General features: G+C 43.4%; 1 protein-coding gene across 11 annotated transcripts; it reads right to left on the bottom strand.

The window, feature by feature from the left end:
- Nucleotides 1-1,651: 1,651 nt before the first annotated feature.
- LOC147136703 (nuclear receptor subfamily 4 group A member 2-like) lies at nt 1,652-26,263 on the bottom strand. 11 transcript variants are annotated; one of them, XM_086051795.1, is made up of 13 exons: nt 23,533-26,263; nt 23,315-23,448; nt 22,593-22,684; nt 21,423-21,512; nt 19,454-19,843; nt 8,625-8,695; nt 6,215-7,478; nt 4,827-5,978; nt 3,822-3,951; nt 3,529-3,692; nt 3,052-3,254; nt 2,766-2,944; nt 1,652-2,668 (listed from the first exon to the last, which is right to left on the bottom strand). In XM_086051795.1, the coding sequence occupies exons 8-13, from the start codon at nt 5,796-5,798 to the stop codon at nt 2,394-2,396; spliced, it is 1,923 nt and encodes a 640-aa protein (XP_085907921.1). In that variant the 5' UTR covers nt 5,799-5,978; nt 6,215-7,478; nt 8,625-8,695; nt 19,454-19,843; nt 21,423-21,512; nt 22,593-22,684; nt 23,315-23,448; nt 23,533-26,263; the 3' UTR covers nt 1,652-2,393. The 11 variants fall into 11 exon arrangements, with proteins under 11 accessions (XP_085907921.1, XP_085907927.1, XP_085907928.1 ...); XM_086051801.1 differs by lacking the exons at nt 19,454-19,843; nt 21,423-21,512 and adding an exon at nt 15,336-15,488 and having other exon boundaries at nt 8,625-10,922; XM_086051802.1 differs by lacking the exons at nt 8,625-8,695; nt 19,454-19,843; nt 21,423-21,512.

The following is a 26,263-nucleotide window of genomic DNA, read 5'->3' as shown; positions in this document are numbered from 1 at the left end:
TAGCACTAGCCGCGCTAATTATTTGGACAATTCATTGCTTTTTTGGTCGACGCGCGCGCGCGCGCGCACGCACACGCACACACGTACACACACACACACACGAGGAGGAAGGAGCTGCTCTCTTGATTTGGGATGAGAGTGGATGTGTCCCAGACATGCCTCCTCACAGCCTGCAGGCTTCACTTCTCGGCGCTCACACACTCGGCCAAAAGCTTTGTGACAGCGCGCGCGCGCGCACGCAGACACACGCGCGCGCGCTCGCACACACGCGAACGCACGCACAGGCTTTGCTCTTTTCCGGACGTGGCTCTGGTGAAGGAGGGAGGGGACACAAAAAAAAAAAAAAAAAAGGGGGAGAGAAGTGAGCTCAAACATGTAAGTCACTATGACTTTTAACCACATGAAATATAAACAAAAAAAAAGTGAAAGATTACAACGTGTACAAATTAGCTTTTAAAACCAACTTTGTACAAAAGCGTCGCCTTTAAAAATGTTTTTTTTTCGGTTTCCTGTACGTAATCTGATTGAAATGAATGGGAGGGAAATGATGATTAAAATTTAGTATGAGTAACTAACTGAAATGTTCAATGCGTCTTTACTTAAACATTTTAAGTTACTTTGATTTGTCTACCGTGTGCCAAGTCAACTTTTCATCACTTGTGTAGATTTTCATAGACCATTTCAAATGTTATTTTTGACTCTAAATGACGAATTGCAACGAATCACGTTTTGATATTTTACAATAAAAGCGGTCGTTTTCTTTGTCATAAATTCTGATGTCTGACCAGTTGAACGAGACCCATGTTAAAAGTGCAGGTTTTTACATTTAATTTCAAATTATAACTTCAAGAAAGATGTAGCCTAGAAAGTATATATTACGTTTAAAAAATCACTTACAAAAATAAATACCAATAAGGGAATTCAACGAGGGAAATTGAGAAAATCGAAAAATGATTAGAAATGTGCAATGCATGAGACTTGAACGTAGAAACCCGACGAATTCTCTACATTGAACATTTCTACATTTTTGTAAAAAAAAAAAAAAAAAAAAGCCACGGGGTAATTGTTTTAAACATTTTATGGTGTGTTAATAACCTATAAGGGTGTTTTAAATACGGACGTGCATCCCAGTGCAAGTTGTTGAATGAAACATTTAAGTTTGCAATGTTTTTCAACGTGTAAACAATCTTCCAAAATGTTTTTTGAAGTATCAAACTGAAGATAAATGCTGCAGGCCTTTACGTGTGCGCCTCATTGATTTACATTAGGGTACCATCAAAAGTTTTTTTTTTTTTTTTTGCTTGATTAATAAGAAACTAATTCTCTTGATTTAAACGTTTTATTTGTAAACATTAAATAACTGCCCCCCCCCTGCAATCTTGATAAACGCTGCGAGGCCTAAATCACACACTTCACATTTCCCCCAGTTTTGTTCGTGTGACATCCTCTCTAACATTAAAAACGTGGACAAAATGCGTGTTTTTTTTTCTCCCTCGATGCGCACCCATGCTCGTCAATCGGCCAACAGAAATGCTCTAAGCATATAGAGAAAGGTTTATATTGAACAGCAACAATACTTACAGAACACATACAAACGAGGAATGTGACAGTTGTACAAACACAATGGCTCCCTCCCTCCCTCCCTGGCTGCTCGTCTATACACAGGAGATCATATATTTATATATATATATATATATACTGTATATATTTATATATTAGTTTGAGTGCCAACTATATTGGTATCAAATCTAGCAGACTACATAGTGTCCGGTAGGCTATATAGACATCGCCTCTGCATGTGCCTATAACAAAAATAAATAATCAGAATAAGACATGCGTCGTTTTTTTTGGAAAATGTCTGGGGGGGAGGCACGATTTGAAAAGAAAAAAAAAAGTCATTATAACAAACTTTGTACATATTATAAACTGATGCGTCATCTATTAGAATAATATACAGTGTCCGCGCGTGTCCGCATATACATTATATATACTATATATAGAAATGGAATATATATTACATCTGGTGGTGCTGAAGACATGATGGAAAGATGAGTCATCACTTTTTTTTTTTTAAACCCCACTCAAGTCGCTGGAATTGAAATGCGCAATGTTTGCATTTGCTGCCATGCAGTGTCAAAACAAAAGTGTTAAATTAAAATAAGAATAAACATTTTTTTTTTTTTTTATAGGCAATTTTAGAAAGGTCCTCATATGGGGGAGGTGGTGGGAGGGGGTTGATGGTTCCTCCAGTCCTGCTTTTGCAGATATCCAAAAAGAAGAAAAATAAAATAAAGGTCTGGAACAGTTGTTGGGTTTGGGGGTTTGGGGATTGGGGGGGGGGGCGTGGAAGTAGTCCGCGTGGGATCCGCGGCCTGTTTTTTTTTTTTTTTTTTTTAGAAAGGCAGCGTGTCGAGGAAGAGTTTGTCGATGATGGCTGGCGGAGGCACGAGGTCTTCGAGTTTGAGGTAAAAGATGCGCTGCAGCCCCTGCGTGCACAGCGTGCGCAACTCGGGCAGCTTGCCCAGCAGCTTGGACAGATAGTTGGGCCGGTTCAGGCCGCCGCCGCCGCCGCCGCCGCCGCCCGTGAACGTCACTTGATCCTTCAGGCAGTTGACGATCTTGTTCTGCAGCTCCTCCACGCGCTTAGGCTCCCTCAGACCGTGTCTCTCTAAAAAAAAAATAAATAAATAAATAAATAAATAAGAATCACAATGATGTTGATGAATCAAGCCGCGTGGAGTTGATTATTTGCGCGTGCGCGTCACCTGTGACCATGGCGAGCGCGGCGATGCAGGCGAACGCCGAGATGTCCACGTTCATGCCTTGCAGGTTGGACGAGAACTCCACGATGGCGTCCACCCACTCGCCGAAGCCACGCACGCACTGCAGCCTGTGCAGCACCACGCCGTTGCAAAAGATCAACTTGCCCTCCACCGGGTTGGACCTAAAAGCCAGCAAACGCGCTCTCGTCACTTGCAACCATCTTTCTAATTCGACTCGGCGCGGTCCAAAGTGCGAAATCGTCGCGTGAAGGTGCTCGTCGTCGCCTACCTGTACGCCAGCCTGAGGACGAAGAGCTCGAGGAAGGCCGACTCGAACAGGAGGTCCTGGTCCGGCTTGGGCAGGTCGCAGAAGCCCGGGATCTTCTCGGCCCAGCCGCGGATGATCTCCATGGAGCCGGTGAGCAGGTCGTAGAACTGCTGGATGTGCTGCGTGTTGTCGCCCGCCATTTGGTAGTCAGGACTCGCCTGGAACTGGAATTTCATTTACACACACGGCCGCTTAATGAAGTCTCTTTAAAATATATAATCCGTGAAATTGCACAGTGGGTCGTTTGGCGACTTTTTCCTTTTATTATTATTATTAAACCACCCCTCCGCCCCCCCCCCCCCGCCCCCCCACAGCCCCCTTTCCGACGTAAATTACTCCGCGGGAGCCACTTAAAGAAGTCGAGATATTACAGCCGAGTGTCAAGGTAACGCGTCGTCAAGTGTTTTATTTCGCTTGGGAAGAAATGCTCCCACTCACTCTGGAGTAGTCCAGCGCGGACATGGAAGGGTTCGAGTCCACGTGGGCCCTGACCAGGGCGCTTATGAGGCTGACCGGCGGCGACGGGGGTGAGGGCTCCTGGGGGCTTTTGGGTTTGGATGGCAGGCGTCCTCGTCGACCTTTCAGATTATCAGTCCTCACCACTGGAAAAAAAAAAAAAAAAAAAAAAAAAAATCACACGCAGAAGGCATCAGGCCACGCGCTAATTGCCACCGTGACGTCACATTGAAAAAAAGAAAGCAATGCAAAGTTTGATTTGGGCCCGCAAGTACCTTCTCTCACCATTCCGACCACAAGGCACTTCTGGAAACGGCAGAACTGGCAACGGTTTCTCCGGCGTTTGTCAACTGGACAGTTCTTATTGGCTAAGCACACATATTTGGCATTTTTCTGGACGGTGCGCTGCATGGAGACAGAAACACATTCACGTTGTGGGCCTCTACACTCAAAAAATAAAAAATAAAAAAAAATGGAACAGCAGCAAAGAAACATTCGACTTTTATGCCTTCTGGGGTCATGCGCGGTCACCGCGGGCCTGACCAATATCACTTCTAAATAATAAATATTTCATTGGTAAAGTGCATCCACGCAGCAACCAACATTAGGACGTATTTTTTTAATTTTATTTAGAGGGCCTGCTTTACGCTACATAGGGAATGATAACATATTTAAAAGTGAAAAGTTTCATATGGAAAGTATGGATGGATGAATGGGAACAGAGGAATAACTTATTTTTATGTTAAGGACATTTTGCTCATGCTGTACTTTACGCTGGAGAAAAAAAAAACTAAGGAAGAGGAAATAAAATAGGGTACTTTTGGGGAGCTGTTTTACATGATATTAATTTGGAACTTGCACGAAGCGAACGAATAACGGTTTGTTCGTTTTTTACGCATGCACTTTTGACGCATTCTGGACTGTGCGCCGGAGAAACAGAAAAAGTGTCGGGAAAGCGTCCATTGTTGGGCCTGTACCATACCCCCCCCCCCCACCGCACCCCTCACGCACATGTAGGAATGCGCGTCTAAATGAGACTAGTTCAATTCGGAACGTAGGACACAATAGGATTGGTGGATCCTGCCTTCATTTTTACGCATGGCGTTTTTACGCATCCTGGAATAAAACAAAACAAAAAAAGATGGGAGGGATAAGATCACTTCGTGGGCCTCTTTCCTACTAAATCTAAATGAGAAACGCTTCATTCGTATGCACGGATCGAGGAAACAACAAGAACATCTTTTTTTTTTTTTTTTTTTTCGCGCATCCCTGGCGCCCACCTTGAAAAAGCCCTTGCAGCCCTCGCAGGTTCGAACCCCGTAGTGCTGGCAGGCCGCGTTGTCCCCGCACACCGCACACAAGCCCTCGTTGGACGGCGAGCCGCGGGAGGGCGGCGACGGCACCTGACTGTCCAGCAGCTGGTGCCCGTGGCCCAGCTGCAGCGAGTGCGGGAAGGCCAGGCCGCCCTGCTTGCGGAGGCCGCCGGGCACCGCGAAGCTCTGCGCGTCCAGGCCCCGGTGGTGCACCGCGGCCGCCGCCGCCGCCGCCGCCGCAGCCGCCGCCGCCGCCGCCGCCGCAGCGGGGCCGTCGTGGCCCATGGAGACGTGCAGCGGGCCGTCGAAGCGCATCTGGCAGCTGGACACGGGCGTGCCAGGCGGCGACTGCTTGAAGGAGAAGAGCGAGAGCCGCGACACGGGATTCTTGCGCTGCTCCATCATGTAGTTGTGGTGGAAGCTGTGCAGCGAGGGGCCGGGGTCCTCCCACATGGCGCCGGGCTGCACCTGGAAGTTGGGCGTGTTGGGGGCGTGCGGCGACGACGGGGGCTTGAAGTACACGGGCCCCGCGTGGGCCATCATGTCGTCGGACTGCGGCGGCAGGTGACCCTGCTGGTGCGAGTGGTGCGGGTGGTGGTGCGGGTGGGGGTAGCCGTGCATCTGCACGTCTTCCACCTTGATGGGCGACTGCTCGCCGCCGCCGCCGCCGCCGCCGCCGCCGGAGTGCGGCACCTGGTAGAGGCACGGCGGCTTGACGTCGTAGCCCGCCGCCGCGTTGTAGTTGTCCATGAAGGTGCTGAAGCTGGGCAGGGAGGTGGTGGCGGTGATCTCGGTGTTGGTCAAGTCCATGCTAAACTTCACGAACTCGGGAGTGAGGAAGTCGCAGCTGTACTCTCCCGCGGCGTGGTAGCTGTAGCTCTGGGAAGCGGGGCTGGCTCCTTGGGGTGATGATCCATACTGAGCCTGGACGCAGGGCATGGCTGCCGAAGCGCGGAGCTTTGAGTCAACAAGCACAAGTTGGCGATGATGACGGGGCGGGCGGGGGGGGGCGATGTTCGGAAACGCTTGCGTTCACCTCAACGCAGTGCCGGGCTCACACTTGGGACACGATACGCGACTTGGATGGACCGTTTGGATTCGAGTAGGCGGGATCTTGCCCTATAAAATCACACCACAATAAGCATAAAACACAGCATGCGTGTGACATGAATAGCTAAAGCTCCACTTTTATAATTGCAACACTTTAACTTGCTTTTTAAAAAAAAAATTATTACACCGAACAAACGTCACTAATTGCAATTTGCAACCCGCACACATGCAACTTCTACCCCCAAATAATAAATATAACGTGATGCAATCGCCCCAAAAAACAAAAAACAAAAAAACATTTGTACCTCTTTCACATCCAGCTGTTCAATCCATGCAATAAGCATTCAGGAGGGCTGCCGTCTTCCTTAAAATGTGCTTTGAAAAGAACAAACAGTAAAGTCGGAGCAAAATCTCCCAAATCATGAAGCCCCCAGCCTGTGAGCGACACTTGCCTCGACTAAGCCACTCCAAGCCAATGTGGCTTTGTTTATGTGAGCTCCGGTGGCCGTGGCCCACGTGTTTGCTGGCGTGACGTCATCGGCGTCAACACCGACGCCGGCCAACCGGGAGCGAGGTGGGAGGGATGCTGGAGCAGGGGATGAAGGAAGGGAGGGAGTGGGGTGAAGGTGTGTGTGTGCGTGGGGTGGGGGTCGGGTGGTGGTGGGGGGGGCGGGGGGGGGGGGGGGGGTCGTCGGCGCTCTCCAGCCCTGCCTGCCTGGTGAGCGTGTTTGTCTTGTGCTATGCGATCTATGCTGCTTCCCACATGGACATGAAGCAGAGATGTAGTGCGGATAAAGGCAGCTACGCTCAGTTTGAACAGGACTTAAGACTAAACACCCTCCACATGCTCTGGTCTAGTCAAAAGCGTATTGCTGTGCACACCAGACGAAAAAAATAAAGTGAAATATCAAGTTGGAATGTGATCAGTTTCACACCAAGTTTGGCTTCCGCATTTGGCAAAACAAAACGAAGCGATTCCGGTTCAGGTCACTGGCGGGGTTCCGTCTCTAGGTACGTGTGTCTTCTTTTTAAATTTGAAATCTTTTTAAACACTTGGCCTTAGTTATTACAGCATTACAGAAGAGCAGTGTGGTTACGTAGCAGTCTTGATTGATAAGACAAAAAGAAATCAAACTTATCACTTCAAGACATGAAAAGTATCACATGAAAACATGAAACTCATCGCGTTAAAATTGAAAAGCGTACATATGGACAGTAACAGAAACACATGTGAAAAGTTGACTTTCAACAAGGCACAGACTTAGGGAAGTGTATTGCTGCTACACCCGATAATAAAAAAAATAAATAATGAAAGCATCAACAACATGTTTATGTTATATGCTAACAACACGATTCTTAGGATGGAGTGGCCCAGCCAGTGTTTATTGTGAACCAGCTGGGTTGGGTTCTAGCCGTGATCCTGTGTGTTGGGTTGGGATTGCATCACCCAACATGGGTTAAATTTGATATCGCTGTTGGGTTAATCCACTGCAGATGTGCTAAGCAGTCATCTGTCATGTTGCACTGTAATTGAGTGATGTCATCCACTGAAAGGCCACACAGCTTCTCCTGAAAAAGTATTTTCTAGTTAGCATCCATAACATATATACAATATATTTTATGTTGTGGGCGGGGCATCTCTTGCCCAACTGATGGTTTAACAATGTCGTCTAATGTTTGATTAAAATTGACCCAACCTCCGACCCAATAGTGTCAACTAAATGATTGAGTTACAAAAACTCAGCAAGCAGTTTAAGTGTGTACAACCAGAACCTTTTTTTTTTTTTTGCATTTTGCACTTCAGAAAAATTACAAATACTAAAAAAAAACAACCATAATACTAAAACTAGGGATGTAACGATCCACCCAAGCCCTGATTAGATTCAATTTTCAGTTCCGACTTTTTTTCCCGATTTGATTTTTTTAAAATTGCTACCACGCTTGTCTCTGTACACTAGTGTGGTTCTGCAGCCATCCACAAACGCAATACGCAATGATGTTTGGCGCAAAAGCATCATCTATACACAATCAAAATGTGCTATGCATTTGGAATGAAAAAACGTTTCAGTTTTCTAGTTAAATTTAAGCAATTCGATTTTCGATTAATCGGGGCGAATTGATTTCAAATCAATTTTCGATAAATCGTTACATCCCTAACCAAAACCAATCAAAACGAAACTAACGAACCATACTTCACATACCGTATATATGAAAAACTAACTAATACAAAAACTAAAACGAAGCATTTTTGAAAAAATAATAACAAAACCGAAACAAAACAGATGTAAAAACGAATTCCAACTAACTGGATATGAAATACCAGTCAACACGAAATGAAAACGACCTCTAATGAAAAATCCAAAGATATTACAACCCTGGCACGGTGCTAACCGAGCGCGGCGACATATCCTTACACCGCTGCGCCAACTAGCTCATGGCCTGCCTTTGGTAACCTCGAAACGCCGTTAAGGGAGGACCCCCCTCTGTAGTGTAATTCCCACCCCGCCAGTAAGCACAGCACTTGTGTGACATAAGCCTCATAAAGCTGGAGGCAGGCGGGTAATATTATTGTACCTTATCGTCTGACAGGATTTCTTTATTCCTCAATTGTGTTCCAAATTTAGACCTCAGCTTCTGTGTGTGTGTGTGTGTGTGTGTGTGTGCGTGCGTGCGGTGGGGGTGGGAAAGTAGTGCTAATTAGTGTGGGCCTCTCACCAGTTATCACAGGGGAACCAATTTAGTGCCCGTGAGAGGTAAAAGGCTGATAGCGCGAACCCTTACGGAGACTGCTGAAAAAAAAAAAAAAAAATGGAATCAAGTTAACGCGTCATGGCCAAAATAAACGCATTGTTTTGTAGCCCATCTCGGGGTAATCTTACACTAACACCTTGTGTCCAATAGTTGCTCTGGCTGTGTGTTTTTAGCGAATATTAGTGTGGGCAGCGGGCCAAAAAACCTCCACTGGACAGCATCCTGTTATTGTGCGGGCAAAAAACAGGCAAAGGCGCACACACGAGGTGCACTCAAGGACAGGCTGAGGAGGAGTGTATTGCACTGGCATCTAGAGGGCGCTCTTGTTCACTGCTTTTTCCGCTCCTGGCAATTAACCTCCTTCATTAACCTGGGCCTTTTATGGCTGCGCCGCCCCGCCCGTTTGTCTTCTCAGGTGGGCTTTATTGCGCCGCAAACCTCGAGTCATGTACGGAATTTTATTGTAACTATCGTTAAAAATGAACCATCAAGGTGGTCATTTTTTCTTCTTCTTTCTTTTACAATTAATTGCCGCATGTACAGATGCGATGAGATCATTGCTAGTAAAACGAAAACAAAGACAATTATTAATTTAATTGGCCATATTAGCAGTTTATTTACTTTGACTTAAGGGTAATCAAGTGGTGTGGGTGTGCACGATTAATGAAGTGGCTTTGGAACGTGACTGAGGCTTGTAATTGAATGCGTTAAATCGCAATGAGTTTTAATTGTGTGCGTGATAGAGCCACGGATGCATTTTCCCCTCTTGATTCCGGAACTCTGCATGAAATGCAAATATCAAGCAGATTTTTTTGGGGGCATCTCAAGGAGATAAGTATAACCATTCATGCATCCATTTTTTTTCTAAATAGAGTTTGCTGGCAGGTGAGCTGGAGCACACATAGGCGCACTCAAAAAACATATTGTTGAATGTTTTTTTTTTTTTTTTAATATGGACAAAATACTGGTATAAATTCAAAATACGTTCTCTTAATATATTTCATTTTTGATAATACCGTTATTAATGCATGTATGAAAGACCCACTATCCTAACCTAACAAAGGGTTTGAAGTAAATTACAAAATACATTCAGATTTTTTTTTTTCCAGGGCAAAGGGCTCTGTTGCATAAAAATAACAATTCAAGACCCAGTGGAAGTGCAACTAAGATATTTCTGCCACCTAGTGGTCATTGGTGATATTACCACTTAAAACCACAGTCGAACTCTGCATCTTAGCAGTTTGGCACCCGCAGTTTCCCTATTCACAGATTTTTCTTCCCCTCAAATTTTTCACATATTTTGGATTTTTCCCATTTTCTCCTCAAATGAATTTTTGGGGAAATATTTATTTATTTATTTGGGGGAAATTAATCGAGTGTGGTCACATGCCAGTTACCCATCCCTGACCTATTCTACTTGTACTCCTAATATCTATCTATAAATAGCTACACAAATGACCAAAAAAAAATGTTAGTTCAAAACTTTATGCAGTCAAACAAAAAAAAACAATGTTTAAGAAAAAAAGACAAAATACGCTGAAAGCAGCGTAAAACGGAACAAGGCCTGACACTTAACAAATGGGCAAAAACAAGTGAGGACATTTTTTTTGGAGTCCACTTACCCTCAACTGTCACCCACATCCTGGAGAAAAAAAAAAAAAAAAAAAAAGAAAGCTCTTTTGAAGCAGCTCTGAAACTTTGTGAGAATCGAACATCCCGAGCCCGAAGGCATCTCTTTGCTCACGCTCCTCTTTCCCATTTCTGGAATTCCACTTTACAAGCTTAAATGTCTACTTAATATGCTTTAATGCCTGCTCTTTAGAGCCGGCGAGCACTTCATCACTTTTATACACCTTTATATAACACACTGTTAACTAGCAATGCCTCACGGAACAGCTTGTCTTGCAGCTGCAAGGCGCCCGCATGCCATGATGGAGGTACCTGTTCGCCATGCACAATGAGACAGTAAAAATGTGGCGCGGGGCCGCCGCGGCCGCGGCCACCGCCGCCGCCGCCGTCTATATCGGTCCGTGCTGAATATTCATGAATCACAGTGTCATGACATGCTCTGTAATTGGCAGCAACGTTAGTAATGACACCGGCGCTATCAAGGCCCTGCATATTCATGCGGCCGCCCAATATTTCCTCACGGCCGTGTTTTGTCTTTTTTTTTTTTTTTTTTTTTTTTCTCTTTTTCACCGACTTCTCAAAGTGGAAATGTATTCCGGAAGCTGCAGGTGTCCCCGCTGACACAATCAATTCCTACAAAAAAAACAAACAAAAAAAAAAAAAAACATCAGATAAAGCATTGACTTTCTTTGATTAATAAAAATGTATAAAATTACACAAAGCGCACAAGAATGCAAATAGTGTTTAATGAATCTTGTTACAATAGTTAGGATGCGTTTGAGAAAGACTTGAAATGGTCCATTCATTCATCTTTTATAGCCGCATTATCGTGTTAAACAAAAAATATGTTAACGTTGCGCAGTGAGCTTTCGCAACCTACGTGCGTGTAGCAGGGGCGGAGCCAGAAGGTGGCTAATGGGTGGGCCTGGAAAAATCAAGGTGGGCATGAATATTTTTCCCACTCAGCACAATCCGCCTCTCCCGACAAATCGTATATTCAAATAAAACGACAAACTGAATAATATGAAGTTCAGATCTTCCTGAGATAACCGCAATTATAGCATCCTTAATATTCAATAAAATAAGATAAAAACAAAACAAAACAATGAAACACAAATATAAAACAATTTAATAATAATTTACTAAAAATGTAAAAGTATATATCTTTTCATGAATCTCACTGGGTGGGCAGTCTGTCCATCTCGGTGGGCCTGTGCAGCAAAATGCACTCGTTTTTAGCCATCTTTGGGGGCGGCCATTTTGTCTTCTGTCGACTGAAAATGACATCGCAACTGCTCACAACGACCAATCGCGGCTGACCTGTTTTCTGAATCTGAGCCGCGATTGGTCGTTGTGAGCAGTTGCGATGTCATTTTCAGTCGACAGAAGACAAAATGGCCGCCTCCGGAGATGGCTAAAAACGAGTAGATTAACACTTAGTCCACAAACGGCTGGAACTGCGTTCAAGTGGAACGTATAGTTTCTGAAAAATATTTTGAACCTTGTTGGGGTGTACCAAAACGAATATATTAGGAGACGTCCGATGGAGAACGTGGCCTAAAATCACCCACTGAATTCTGTGAGCAAACTTGGATGCGTGGCTTGTGTGGACAAAATCTCGGTCACGAGAGTAACGTCACAACAATACTCATCTCTTCTAATTGGTCTTTTTTGAGGATATTTTGACGTTTTCCTTGATGGACAACATTTTGCAGGTGCATAAATAAACAAGTGGAACATTGTGACAACTCGACTCGAAAATGTTTCATTTTTTTTTCAGGAAATCCATCAAAAGGCATATGCATAATAATGAAACACACTTCTTAATATGTACGGTCCCCTGAAGTCATGTGACAATGAAATGGATGACCGCTTTTGTGAAATAGATGACTGACTGCTATTCCCCGGTGTGCGTGGAGGAGGTGGACCTGCTACAAACGCTCGACGTGGATGATAACCTCCAACGGGGAGCAACTCGGTCGAGACGGCTCAGTTCTTGCATGGCTAGCATACGTCTCGGATTGGGTGAAAATAGCGAACCCGGTGGTGGGTCCAACAGGGACCGACCCAATGCTGGGTTATTTATACCCAGCATAGTGGCTTGAGGATTTGACCCAGGACGTTGGGGCCAAGACTTGATCCAACAAGGGTTATAGCGATGACGTATATCTACCAATGAATGGGTTACCATGTTGTCAAGGCTGTGGTTAAAAATAATACACATTTCATTCCCAACATCCAACAGCCGAGTCAAGCGCATTATTACGTTTGGCACAATGGTTACACCGGATGCCCTTCCTGATGCAACACACCTTCGTATTTTCGTCCAGGTTTGGGAAATGGTGTTATGGGGTTATGGAAATGAAATATGGCGTAAAGAGTCTTGCCTACACTCGAAAAATAGATTTGGGACAAAAATAACCCAAATTGGGTCGAAAAGAGAGGGATCCAATTTTTTTGGTTATTTATTTAACTCAAAAAGGTTGGTCAAAAGAATAACCCGTAAAACAACCCAATTTTGTGGGCTGTTTTGTGCAAGACAACACATTTTTTTTCAGTTGTTCAGGAGAAAAACAACCAAAAATTTGGGTTGTACAAAACAACCCATTTATTTTCGGTTAAGTACAAAACAACCCAATTTTGTGGGCTGTTTTGTACAAGACAACACATTTTTTTTCAGTTGTTCAGTACAAAAACAACCAAAAATTTGGGTTGTACAAAACAACCCATTTATTTTCGGTTAAGTACAAAACAACCCAATTTTGTGGGCTGTTTTGTGCAAGACAACACATTTTTTTTCAGTTGTTCAGGAGAAAAACAACCAAAAATTTGGGTTGTACAAAACAACCCATTTATTTTCGGTTAAGGACAAAACAACCCAATTTTGTGGGCTGTTTTGTACAAGACAACACATTTTTTTTCAGTTGTTCAGTACAAGAACAACCAAAAATTTGGGTTGTACAAAACAACCCATTTATTTTCGGTTAAGCACAAAACAACCCAATTTTGTGGGCTGTTTTGTACAAGACAACACATTTTTTTCAGTTGTCCACTAGAAAAACAACCAAAAATGTGGGTTGTACAAAACAACCCATTTATTTTCGGTTAAGTACAAAACAACCCAATTTTGGGGGGGTGTTTTGTGCGTTATTCATTTCACCCAACTTTTTGGCTTACCTGAAGTTTGGTCAGTCCCCTTTTGAGCCAATTTGTGTTATTTCTGAGCCAACTCTTTCGACAGTGTAGGGACCCAACTGGATGTGACGCTCACCCTGACTGCGATTTGAACCCTGACGCCGCTGTCAAAAGTCAGGGGTGTTTACCCACCGAGCCATCCTCTTCCACCTGCCCCAACCAACCTTCAACTCAATCGGCCGGGTTCAACTAAGCCAACCTTGGGTAACAGTACCACAATCTGCTCAAAATCCACAGTTCCCCAGCAAATGGGTTCTAGGAAAGACGCCGTGAAAGTCACACGACTTCCTCCCAAGACGCAAACGACCGCGCAGAGTAAAAGCAACGTGTTTCTCCTTTGAACCGCGTTTTGCCGAGCATGCGCCGGCTTATTGCGCTTCCAGCTGTCAAAGATGCAGGAAAATGATTGTGGGTTTTAACCAATGGAATATGTATGGCCCGCCTCGATATTCCAGCTCATCGTGGATATGAGAGCGCACATTTGAATAGCGTGCCATCCGTCGCAAAGATTTGGGACAATAAGTATCCAAATGTTGATGTGCTCGGGTTGGGCTCCCACAGCGGGATCAGCGAACCGGCCGTGGGCGAGCCGCCCCATTTCTCATCAGCCCGACCGAGAGCACCCGGCTCATTCGCCGAGGAGTCCGATATCCGCGCAACGCCGTGGAGAAATTGGATTACAAACAGGTAAATGCTTCATTTTTTCTCCGCAGCTGACACTTATCCGCCGAATTCCTGGTCCCCGTGGTCATATTGCTTTATTTGCCCGCCTGTGTTCATTTTTCACTCGAAGCGGGAGGCAGTGACATGTTTGCTTTGAGTGACTGCCTGATGCGGAGTTTTCCTTGTTCTGCATTCAAGGGATCCTTTCAACCTGGGATAAAGCTCAGTTGTCCCCAATATGGTGATTTTCAAAAGGGGCATATTATGGAGAATTGATTTTTCAGTCTTTGTATACACTTTAAAAACAATTGGGGCAAAAAACGGACCGACCACTACTTGCAGTCTTCAAAACAGTTGGGTCAAAAAAAAACACCCTAAAACTAAATAAATAAATAAATATGGACTGATTCACTACTTGGGTCAATTTGAGTTAAGTTTCTGGGTTGTTTTGTATAAAATGACCCTGTATTTAAGGTCATTTTATGCAAAGGGACCCAAATCGACTCAAGGAGTGGATCGGTCCTTTCTTTTCTAATTTATTTTTCAAAAATGTTTTACCCAAATTGGGTTATTTTTGACCCAATTGTTTTTAGAGGGTGGGACAATTTGATCTATTTTTGGGGGGCTTTTTGGTAGGGAAAAAAAATATAAAATGAAAATAAAAATTGGATTTTTTTTTGTACAAAACTAACCAGTTTTGGGGGTGTTTGCAAAACAACAATTTTGGGATTATTTTGTGCAATAAAAAATAAAAAGTTGTGTTAAATGGACCCAAGTAGCGGTGGTTGCCTTTTCGACCCATAATTGGGTTGTTTTTGTTTTGGGTCAGTTGGGTCTCTGGAATCCCTGTCAACCCATCAAGTGTGGAATTTAACATCCAAGTGAATATTTCTATTATATAATATATCATATTTAATAGTTATCATCTTATTTCTGAAAAAGTGTTGCATGAAACATGACCCTGAAAAGGATCTAATTTCAGCAAGACAAGAAATGTGTGTCAAGTACGCTGTAATTCTTGATCCTTGGGGTATTTGGACCTAAATATATCACGGACATGTTAGTAAAACATCTGTCAACTGTTTCAAATGATAAAAAAAAACAAACAAACAAAAAAAGCCAACAACATATGCCTCCTTTAAATCATGGAATGATGTCACACTACCGGAGCTTACACTGTACCCTTACCTGTGGATTGTTCCAGACTAGTCACCCGGGTTCAAGCTGAAATGTCACCACTTTCTGTTGCTTCTCAGCACATTTGAGGAATCTCATTATTCACAGCTTGTGTTTTTCTTTTGGAGCCTTATTTTTTTCCATCTGTACGAACATAGCGGGGTCCTGGAGGTGAGCGACAGAGGAGACCAATTAGTGGGATTGCGGCTTGACAGTAAAATGTAGGCTACAATATCGTAGCCTCAAAAATCTATATCCCGTCACACTTACCGATCCCAAAACTCGATTCGCAAAAGAGACACTTTTTGCTCCGTGCCTTCGGCAAATAACAATGACATATTTAATGTACAGTATTAAACCGAAGGCTGTGAAGACTAATGGCGGTGTATAATTCAACATTGCTCCCAGTGGACAACTACGATACACTCTCGCCTGTAAAATGATTTTTGGCAAGATTAGCATATTGTACATTTCTACAATGTGCAATATTTGTGCTCATGCTTCTTACAAGGGACGGTGCTGACATCATCTTCCCCAAATTCAGTTTCAGAGAATCAAGAATCAGCGCAAAAACAAAATCATCTAGAGAAGTTTACTTACATCTCTGATTGAAAAATGGAATAGAATGTGTTGACGAGCGTAATGCGTAAAAATTAGGGCTGTCAAAGTTAAAGCATTAACTCTGGCGATTAATCTAAATGTTATAACGCATTAAAAAAATGAACTCAGTTAACTCAATTTTATGGACTTCCTGTGGCAGCTGACCTCTGCTCACTTTCCAGCCAAACTTAGTTTTACTTTAAAAAGTTGCTTGACGTCTCATTGGAGAAATCCAAAATAATTTGCACACTTTGCACAGCCAAATTCAAATACCATATTAGTTGTACGTCTTTGGTGTATCGTTCAACTCTTGTATTTTACAGGAAAAGAATCGGATTCAAGTATCAAAGAAAGCTATTAGAAGAGTCTTTGAATCGAAATATACTTTCATTTTTTTCCACATTAATTCCAAGATTTTACTCAAGTAAATATCAGTTCCAATCTTCATAAAAAATTGTAGTCGAGAAATGTGATTAATCGCGATTAATTAGTTAAAATTTTGCGATTAATTAGTTTAAAAAATGTAATCGCTTGACAGCACTAGTAAAAATATGTAATACAAAATTGCCAATATTTGGATAACGTTTCAATATGATATTAGATTACACACAAATTCCATTCTTAATGGCCTAATCAAAAGGATGAATCCACTTGTACAATGCTTTCATCAAATTCTGACGCCGGTAATGAGTGCGGTGCTGGTTTTAAAGCATTTCACCCTTGTAAGACCAAAAAAAAAAAAAAAAAATAGTCTTTCTTCCTAGCCCTCCCCCGTTATCATTTTCTATCTGCTGTCATTTCTCAGCTCATATAGCCGAGCACGCCGTAAACCTTTCCCTTGATAAAGGCGTCGGACTTGGGAAGATGGAGAAGTTCAGGCGAATGGCAGTAAACTTTACAATCACCTTTGGGCTGTTGAAGTGCGAGGTAAAGGAAGAGCGAGCGCTGGGTGGCATCTCGGCGCCGGCTCCAACTCTGCTTTCTCCCCAAGACTTGGCTGAACTCCGGGGCCTTGATTTGATTGGTGCAGCCTTGAATCATAAGCTTTAATTGCACCTGACATTTAAAGCTTCTCTCTGGTATTTAAAGCAGTGTACAGGTGTGGCTCATTACAGAGAGGGGAGGAAAATGAGGGGTGGGTGTGTGTGTGTGTGTGTGTGTGTGTGTGTGGAGAGGGGTGGGGGGGGGTCATGTTAGGTTTTCTCTCATCGTCGGCGTGTTTAAGTCATCTCAGTCCCTGTCGCCGTCCTGCAACCGACATCATTGCCGGCGGTCGGTCAAAGCACACTTCAATGAAAGATCATCGCAACGTCGGCGTCGGCTGAGCCGCCGGCATCGGCCCATCAACGGCGTTGGCTTCCTTTTACGTAGCTTTGTTCTCATTAGGGTGAGCCGGTCATCAAATTTAAAACGACATCACAATAGAGTAAAATGTAAGCCTCGCCTATAAAAGCAAAATGTGGAATAAATCTGATATTGTTTTATTGTAATGCAGATTCATTTGTTTGTATTCATCTTATTGCAGCTTACTGAGTCACTTAGAGTAGCTGTGAAACTCTTCTTTTGTGTCTGATATTACAGTGCCCCCGGTGGCCGAACCGCGCGCACCACAAGAAGCTGCAATGCAAAACTGTAATTCTTGACATTCGATTTTGTTATTACCACATTTTTTTCTGAAGTTCAGTATTATGAAATGCTATTTTCCTGCTTGTTTTTTTTGGGGGGGGGCGGGGGCTGAAACATGCTTTTTTATTTTGTCGTCATGGTGAGTAACGTGAAGCTGTAGACGAAAGCCCGCTGTGCCTCACATGCAGTGTAATTGCAGTGCTGTGCGAGCGTAAACACATTACATTTTTTTTTCTGCGTCGTCTTTTTTTTTTTTTTTTTTTTTTTTGTCTTGAGCAAATAATATCCAGTAGGCATTGCGTTGCAACCGGTCCCGGGATCCATGTGTCTGCGGGCAATGTGTGCCTTGTGTTGGCATCGGAAAAACAAAGCATATGTTGATTGTTAGCCAGGGTGTACATAGCATGTCCTGTTCACTCAAGCTCTCCCTCGTAGCGGCAAACTCCCAACTTTGTTTCTCGAGGCCATCTGTCAGACCTCATTTAGCATTTGGGGACATGTGGATTCCCATGTACTGCAAAAAGGCAACAGACTTCGCAGGGGCTACGGCTACTATCTGACCACTGATCTGTCAGACGCATTCGAATAGCTAGGAGTGAGGTGAGGGGCGAGGTTTGTACTCAAACCATTTTTTTTTGTTCACGTTTTAACATTCCATTTTAGGCAATATTTTTTTAAATATTTATCAATAGAATGGAATTTAAAAAAAAAAACGATTTAGTAGGATTTCATACTAAAATTAATACACACATAACATTTTACACTTTTTTTTTTTATACACTTAAATGAACTCAAACGAGTTAATATGCGGCTACAAGTCATGAAATATGAACACCAAAGTGATCCCCGGTTAGCCAAATAGTGAGCCCACAAGGAGGTCAGCTGTTTCATTGATTTGTTTGTTCAAATATTTGGAGTTCAATCTTGATATTTATTACATTTTTAAAAAGTACAAAAGTCAGTTTTTGCGAGTTCATGCCACCGGCAGAATCGATAGGGGGTGGTTACCTTGCCAAATAGTGAGCTAATGGAAGTATAGTTTTTACTTTTAATGAAAAATTCAATCAATCTAACTTCATTTTGAATGCACTTTTCATTAATGGGAAAAAAAGGCAACTCGGCTTAAATTTAGGCCTAGTATGCTACTGTACTTTAAATTTCAAGCTTTGTTCATATATATATACTGTATATATGGACTATAGTCCATATATATATATATATATATATATATATATATATAATATATATATGTACACATTATATATATATATGTAATATATGTAATATATATATATATATGTAATATATATAGTGTATATATATTCTGTTCTTAGAATGACAAATCTTATGAGGTTACACATTTTCTAATCCTTACCTAGCATTGAATAATGTAAAAACATATTATTTTGACGCCATCGTATTTGTTATATGTCCACAATTGTCATAGAACATGTTCTTTTTAATCATTGGAACAGCATAGAAAGGCGAAGAGAAAAGAAAAAAAAAAAAAAACCACAAAACCTTCAGCGTATATGTAATTTCTACTACAGCTGTCTAGTCCTTGCCTTTTCCCATATGCAAGTGGGTACATTATGGCAGTGACATTTTCTGTCCTGACCTTATTTAGTGGGGATCGGGCTTTGACTGCTTGGGTTCATCTCCTCGGGATTATTGGAGCCATCACGGTCAGATCGTCGCAAGCGCGCAAGACATGCTTGGGCCTCTGACGAGCTTTGAGAAATAGCAGCTTGCAAAGGCAGACGCGTGAAAATTTCACAGTGAGCATCTGCTAACTTTGCCGGGATTTAATAAGGCGAGGCCAATCTAAACATGCCTGGGACTCGTGCGTTTACATACATGCAAGTGTGCCGTTCTTGTGTAATTGACAAAAAACATCTGTGTACCTGTAACAATTTAATCGGCCGAGTCAGCCCAGCCAAGCATCTCCGGTTGTATGACTGGGAGACATGAAATTCACTGTCATTACTGTCCCTTGTCATTTTGCAGCATTTTTATCTGGGCTGCAGCCCCTTCCTCTCACTCCACTGAGCTTTGTACCTCCAGGAGGCTGCGGCGGGCAGGCGGTAGGCAGGCTGTGAGCCCAGCAGAGGTAGGGAGAGGACGGGTGGGAGGCAGGCTCGGTTGGGTGAAGCGAGGAGGGGGGGCGCGTGTCCTCCAGGGAGCTGTGATGCTCATCTCGCTGCGCCATCATTCGGGGCCATTTTGGCTTTTTAATTGCTGATGATAATTATCGTCATCATCATTGTTATCCTCATCAGGATGTCAGCCAGCCGCTGCCGCAGTTCATTCATAAAAGAAAAAAATAAATAAATAATAAACATCCTGCCACTAATCCTGCTATCCAGACATTTAACGTTTCTGTACAGTGAATTCAGATAATAATATTGAATAAATAATAAATAGCTGACAACGTGCAAAACGCTGAGAATTATGCGCACTAAAGCATGTTGGGTTGTTTAGCTATGGATTTTGAGCAGATTGGGTTACCGGTACTTTTACCCAAGGTTGGGTTCATTATTTTGACCCAGCAGATTGGGTTCAAACTAGAATTTGGAGTGGGCTGAAGAGGTGAACACAGTTTTGTGGGTTTTCTTTCTTTCTTTTTTTTTTTTAGTTTGTCGAAGTTGGTAGTCGGAAACGCTAACAGAAGCCCGTTTGAAATGATAGTCGACTACTATTTGGTCCGGCGGATAAACGGTCGGCGGAAGGGTACCCTGGCTGTAGGTGGAAGGTGATAAACGGACCGCAAATTTTTAGTAAAATGCCCGCAACCATTCATGACCAATTTATACCGTAAATTAAAAATTCAAAAGGTTTCACAGATTGTTGTTGTTGTTCTGCGGCTTGTTTACCATAGTACTAAATTGGCCTCAACTACCAGAAACAAATTCCCTCTGTGTTTAAACATACTTACTTCTATTTGTAGGTTTGTAGGTGCTTAAATGTCTGTCACGTAGTGTGAGCCACAGGCTGAATAACAATGTTTAATGTTTACTAAACGCTTCATTTTCCCTGAAGTGTCTCTTAAGTGGACCTACCTACAACACAACACCAAGTGAGAAGGTGATGCCGTGGACGAGCTAGCTTCCATAAACCCTGTTAGCTAGCAAGCTAGCTGGTAGCTGTCGAGCTAGCTGGTAGCTAGCGAGCTAGCTGGTAGCTAGCGCGTCTCGTAGCGGCGTGGAATGCCCCACGGCGACTCAGTTGCAAATATTCCAGCCACCAGAAGCTTTATATTGTCGCGGCTCCAACATGTAAGGATGTGCAGGCATAAAAATGATGCTGTGATGTGTTATTCGATTGACAGTTGACAGGTGAGCAGCGTGTGCTTTGAGCGCATTCATCATACACAAGCTTAATTTACAGCCTTAGTTTTTTTTTTTATTTTTTTTTTTAAATCATTCAAATTTGTCAGGGTTTTAAACAATTCCTCTCAGCGGCGAGTGTATCAAACTCACAAGGTATATTTACATTCACTTTACAGGGACTTCAATATATTAATGCTCATGTGCGCAATCTGTGACCGAAAGCTGTGTGGGGTCATTAAAAAAACTCAGCAATCGCCAAGTGGACACTAGCTTTATTCAGTGTGTGTGTGTGTGGGGGGGGGGGGGGTTTGTGTGTGTGTGCTAACCACATTAATGGTCACATTTACCCTACAGAGATGAAGAAGAGGATTCTAAGCTCTTCCTAATACATCATGGCAGGGTGCATACTCTTGTATGTAATTCATTTTAAAATGTGGCCTTTAAATCTGTTGTTTTCCTGTTGTTCTTTTTTTTCCCCGTTTACTTTTGGCTTCAAATTTATATATTTATTTCCCGCAGTGGGGGCGAATGGCTTCCAGCGTACCGTAGCATTCAGCGCAGCCCCAGCAGCTAGCCGGCCTCAAGTCGCTCAAACGTAAAATAAATCAGGGCACAAAAGGGAGCCGCCTCATTCCTGCAAAGGAGCAACCAAACAAGGAGGGACTTGAACTACCTTGGCAATAACAAATAGAAAGAAAGTCACCCCGGACACCAACATTAAAAGTGATTAATCATCTCTTGTTCTCTCTTTACTTTTCAAACAGAGGGATTGTCCAGCTATAAATCTTCAAAGATGTACATAAGAATCACTTCCTAATGAAAGACGGCTTTGTTCATTTGTCACCTTTAGACCCTTTCATTTAAATTACAAAACTTGTGACCTTGTGACTCGGAATATAGATCTCGGCTATTTTAGAGCCGAAGAGGAATTAATCCATAAATCTTGATAGTAGCATTCCGTGTTCATTAAAAGGATTCCGCCGATGGCTCTTTTGCTAGCAAAGCAGATCAGCTGCTGTCAGGGCTTGTTTAGCCTATTGAAAAAGTCATTATGGGAGAGTGGAAGCACTTGTGTGACACCCAACAGACAGTTGAGCAAAAATGATTCATACGCCAGCCATATTTGGAGCTAACAGAAAATGGCCCAAAAAAAAAGGAAAAAGAGATCATAACGGGTTTATTATTTTGCAGTTGGACAAAAAGTCTTTGTCCATGTCCATATCTCAACACATGCACATCCAATAGTTTACATCTGTAGTTGATTAGAAATGACCAAAACGTGAGTTTTGTCAATAATGTGAGTGATTTTTTTTTTAAACGTAAAAAAGGTGGAAAATTGACCATTGCCTATCCTAAACCTTTTAAGCCACACCCACTTCAACAATATACCACTGCAAAGAAAAAAAAGAAAAAAAAAGGTAAAAAATGTGTGATAGGAGGACTATTTAACAACCATTCTTAGTTAAATAAATCTCAAGGTATAAATTGAAATCACTATGATGTTTTTATGTCAAGAAGAAGACGGGCAGATTCCCAATTCCGGAGAGAATTTTGGTTACCCTTATTTTATTTATTAATTTTTAAAAATATTACATTAGTCGTCCTCTGAGCTAAAAAGAAATTTTACTGCATTTTATGTTCTTTCATTAAAGAATCACAGTTGTGAAATTTGAAAACAAAACAAAAACCAGATAACAAGTAGGCCGCAACTCACCCCCAGACGCTCACATACTGCAAACTGGCCAACCTGACTCCAGCTCCTGATGTCATTCATTAGGCCACGCCCCTTCAAGCACACTTCCAATACTGTACACAAATACGAAGGTACAATTATTAATAACACTTCATAAGGAACAACCGCTTTATTTCTTCACATTCTCTATCAGTATGCTTCAAGTACCTATCCAACGCAGAGCTATTCTTTATTCAATTTAAAGCGGAAGTCAACGCATCAAACATTTTTTATTCGAATATATGTTCTATGCAAGCCCACTAGTCGAAAGAAGGCATTCTGATAAATATTGCGTTTGTGGAATAAGTGTTAATCCACCCGTTTTTAGCCATCTCTGGGAGCGGCCATTTTGTCACTTCTGTCGACTGAAAATGACATCACAACTGCTCACAACGACCAATCACGGCTCGGATTCAGAAAACAGGCCAGCCGTAATTGGTCGTTGACTGAGCACTTGTGATGTCATTTTCAGTCGACGGAAGTGACAAAATGGAGATGGCTAAAAACGAGTGCATTTTGCTGCTTCACTTATATTCCACAAACGCAAAATTAATCAGAATGCCGTGTTTCAACCAGTGGGCCTGCTGGGCAACAAAAAAAAAAAAAAAAATGTTAGGGTTGACTTCGGCTTTAAGTAAAAATGATCCCACGGTGTGATCCTTTCGGGTTAACAGAATATACTGTAGCGGTTTCATTTTCCGCACCTCCTCCTTATTCCCCGGCGCAGGAAGGTGGACGGGAGGGGTCGTTATCAGGGCCCCGGCGCTCAGGCCAAAAGAGCCGCTGTGGCTTTAAGTGCGCTCCTTGTGTGGCCGGAGCATCCAGAGCAGCCATCGCGCTGATGCAAAGTGACAGGGACAGATGTGACATATCGGTTCCGACACACTTCCATACCACCAGTCACAGGCTCGGGGTGACTCACATCCCCCTGCGCCGGTCCTGTCCCCCCGCTGCAGGACAACACCACGATGCTCCAATGAACCTCGCCGTCGCCCGCACTGCTGCCAGGTATGGGGCTGCCACAGCCAATTACACTGAAGTGGTGCACCTAGTGGAGAGGGCAGAGCCGCAGACGGTCTTGGTAGGCTCGCGTTGGGTGGGGGGGGGGGGGGGGGGGCGGCGGCGGGCTCGGACGGTGGGGGATGTGATCACAGGTAAATGCAGGAAAAAGCAGCGGCCCCTCTTTTCCTGACGCGCTCTGTGGAGCCCTCGCACCGGGGGCCCGCCGCCGCCGCCGCCGCCGCCGCCGCTTACTCACAGCGAGTTTGCACGTAGTCACCGGCAATCCGATGTAGAAGCTTTTAATATTTCATAAGCATTTTTATGCGGCCAAGAGAGACGTTTCAGGAAGAGAAGGCGGAATTAGCCAACTCCAAATGGCCTTACTTATCTTTTAAATGTCACGCATCGGTCCGGCTTTGGAAAAAAGGTATTCTGAATCATTTCATGAATAACCGAGATTTGAGGATCTCAACACATGACCACCCCCTGATGTTTAAGAAGATGGAAGCACACCTCTTGAAGGAGACGGCTCACTTTAAAAGTGGGAGAGGAGGGCCCCACGTGGAGAGGGATTAGATGGAACGGCTAATAAGAGCAACGTTTTTTTTTTTTTTTTTTTTTTTGTCTTTCTCAAGTTTCCTTGCATGAAATGCACACTTGCCGCCTCCTCGTTGGGTACACCTGCAGAATCGAAATAAATACAACAGCAAACTACAGGGATGAATCGGAGACGATGTCAGTCCACTTCACGGATTTTAGTTATACAGTGGTGCTTTGAAATCTGACCCGATTTACACGTTTCTCAAGATACAAGTCATCATTTGGCCGATTTTTTTCTGTGACTTGTGAGTGAAAACCGAGGAGACACGAGCACTATATGATGGCAGTGAACTCAACTCAACACGCTGCACAAGAAGCAGCAGCTTGGCAGAAAGTGATTTTTTAAAAAATGGCTTCCAGCTGTTTACATTCTGGGTTAAAAATAACCCAAATTGGGCAAAATACCGAAACTGACCCAGCGTTGGGCCATCGCGAATATTTTTTTGTTAATCAACATTGGGTTGAATGTCACCCCACGATACCCAAATCCATTATTTAACCCAATCTTCTGGGTCAAAAATAATTAACCCAACCTTTTAAACAACCCAATCTGCTCAAAAACCCAGCAAGTGGGTTAGGAAAAAAACATTTTTTTGGGTGTGTAATAGTTGAAATTTACTGTCAAACCAAACATCAAACAAAAAGAATTAAGGGTGTCATGCTGTGTGAGGCAGGCCTTACATGTGTATTTAAAGGAAAAACAACTTCGCCTTAGGATGCCAAGTTAGCTTAACGCTAACACACAATGGAAAACATTACTGACAGGCTAACATTGATCATTGCGGAAGCCCTTTCAAGCAATGGATATTCGACACACTTCAGCTGCTCGGGGTGACTCACGTCCCCACTTTGACACTCAAAGTAGTCGTGAAACTCTTCTCTTGTATCTGCATGACTGTATTTGAGAGCATTTTGACTTGATTTTTCAAGAGACACGAAATATCGCATTCTCAAAGTACAACGGATGTACCAACTGAAATAATTGACTCCTTTCTTTCACCGGACCACTGACGGGACAACTGGAAAATCGCAAGAGCCTCGCGTTGAGGCCTCATTCTCTCTCTCGCTCTCTCCTTCCGCAGTCTTACGTGTCAAATTAGAAGAAGACAGCGTGTCATTCATCTTGCGGTCCTCATTTGCTATCCTTGCGCTCTCATTTTGATATGCAATCTCATTAGGTGCTATAGCTCTTCAACGGCGACATTAACAAACATTTGCCTTCCACAATTTTCAAAAGAGTCCCTCAGTCAGTGACACCGGTCCCGCGTGTGACACAAACAGGCGAGAGGGAAATTAGGTATGTCTGTTTCCTATTAATTACAATCCTGGGAAGTCTCCCATGGACACACGAGGGCCACTCTATTACGGGGAGAGGGGGGCGTTCGCTGATAAATTAATAATCCGGCTTGTCACCAGCCACAGATGAATAGCCCCTGGTGATTGATGCTGTTTTCTTTCATAGGGCAGGAATTTGATGTCAGAGCCAAATGTGTTATCAATGCCACGGGACCTTTTACCAACGCGCTTGGTAAAATGGATGATCAGAAGAACGCCGACATCTGTCAGCCCGGCGCCGGGGCGCACATCGTCATCCCGGGCTATTACAGGTAACTAACGGTGGGCCCCTACGTCTCTGTCACTGTCCCTCTGTGTCAGCCGGTCCTTAGCGCCGCGGTCTCAGCAGTTCATTAGCGACGTGCCAGGGGAGGCTCTCGGGCGCGACAACAAGGGAGCTAGCTGTCTGCCGGCTCTTTGGGAATGTTCGGCTAAACGCGGGCTTTTACTGGAACCGGGGTTCGTCCGAATCTCACACCACCCGCGGGGCTCCGCTGTGCTGGTTACTGTGATTGAACAAAATACAGTGGCGCCTCAAGTAACAACCTACATTTTGGTTCCTGACCCTGTGTGCAACTTGAAATGTTCATAAATCGAGGGAACTTTTCCCATTGAAATGAATGCGTTTCAGCCCCCCAATATACATATATATACATGTACATATACATATATATATATATATACATGTACATATATATATATATATATATATATAT

This window comes from Filicampus tigris, chromosome 14, assembly GCF_054856515.1.
Source record: "Filicampus tigris isolate MCC_2025a chromosome 14, RoL_Ftig_1.0, whole genome shotgun sequence".
NCBI lineage: Eukaryota > Metazoa > Chordata > Actinopteri > Syngnathiformes > Syngnathidae > Filicampus > Filicampus tigris.
The sequence above is the reverse complement of the archived record's forward strand: the minus strand, read 5'-3'. Positions and strand labels throughout refer to the sequence as shown.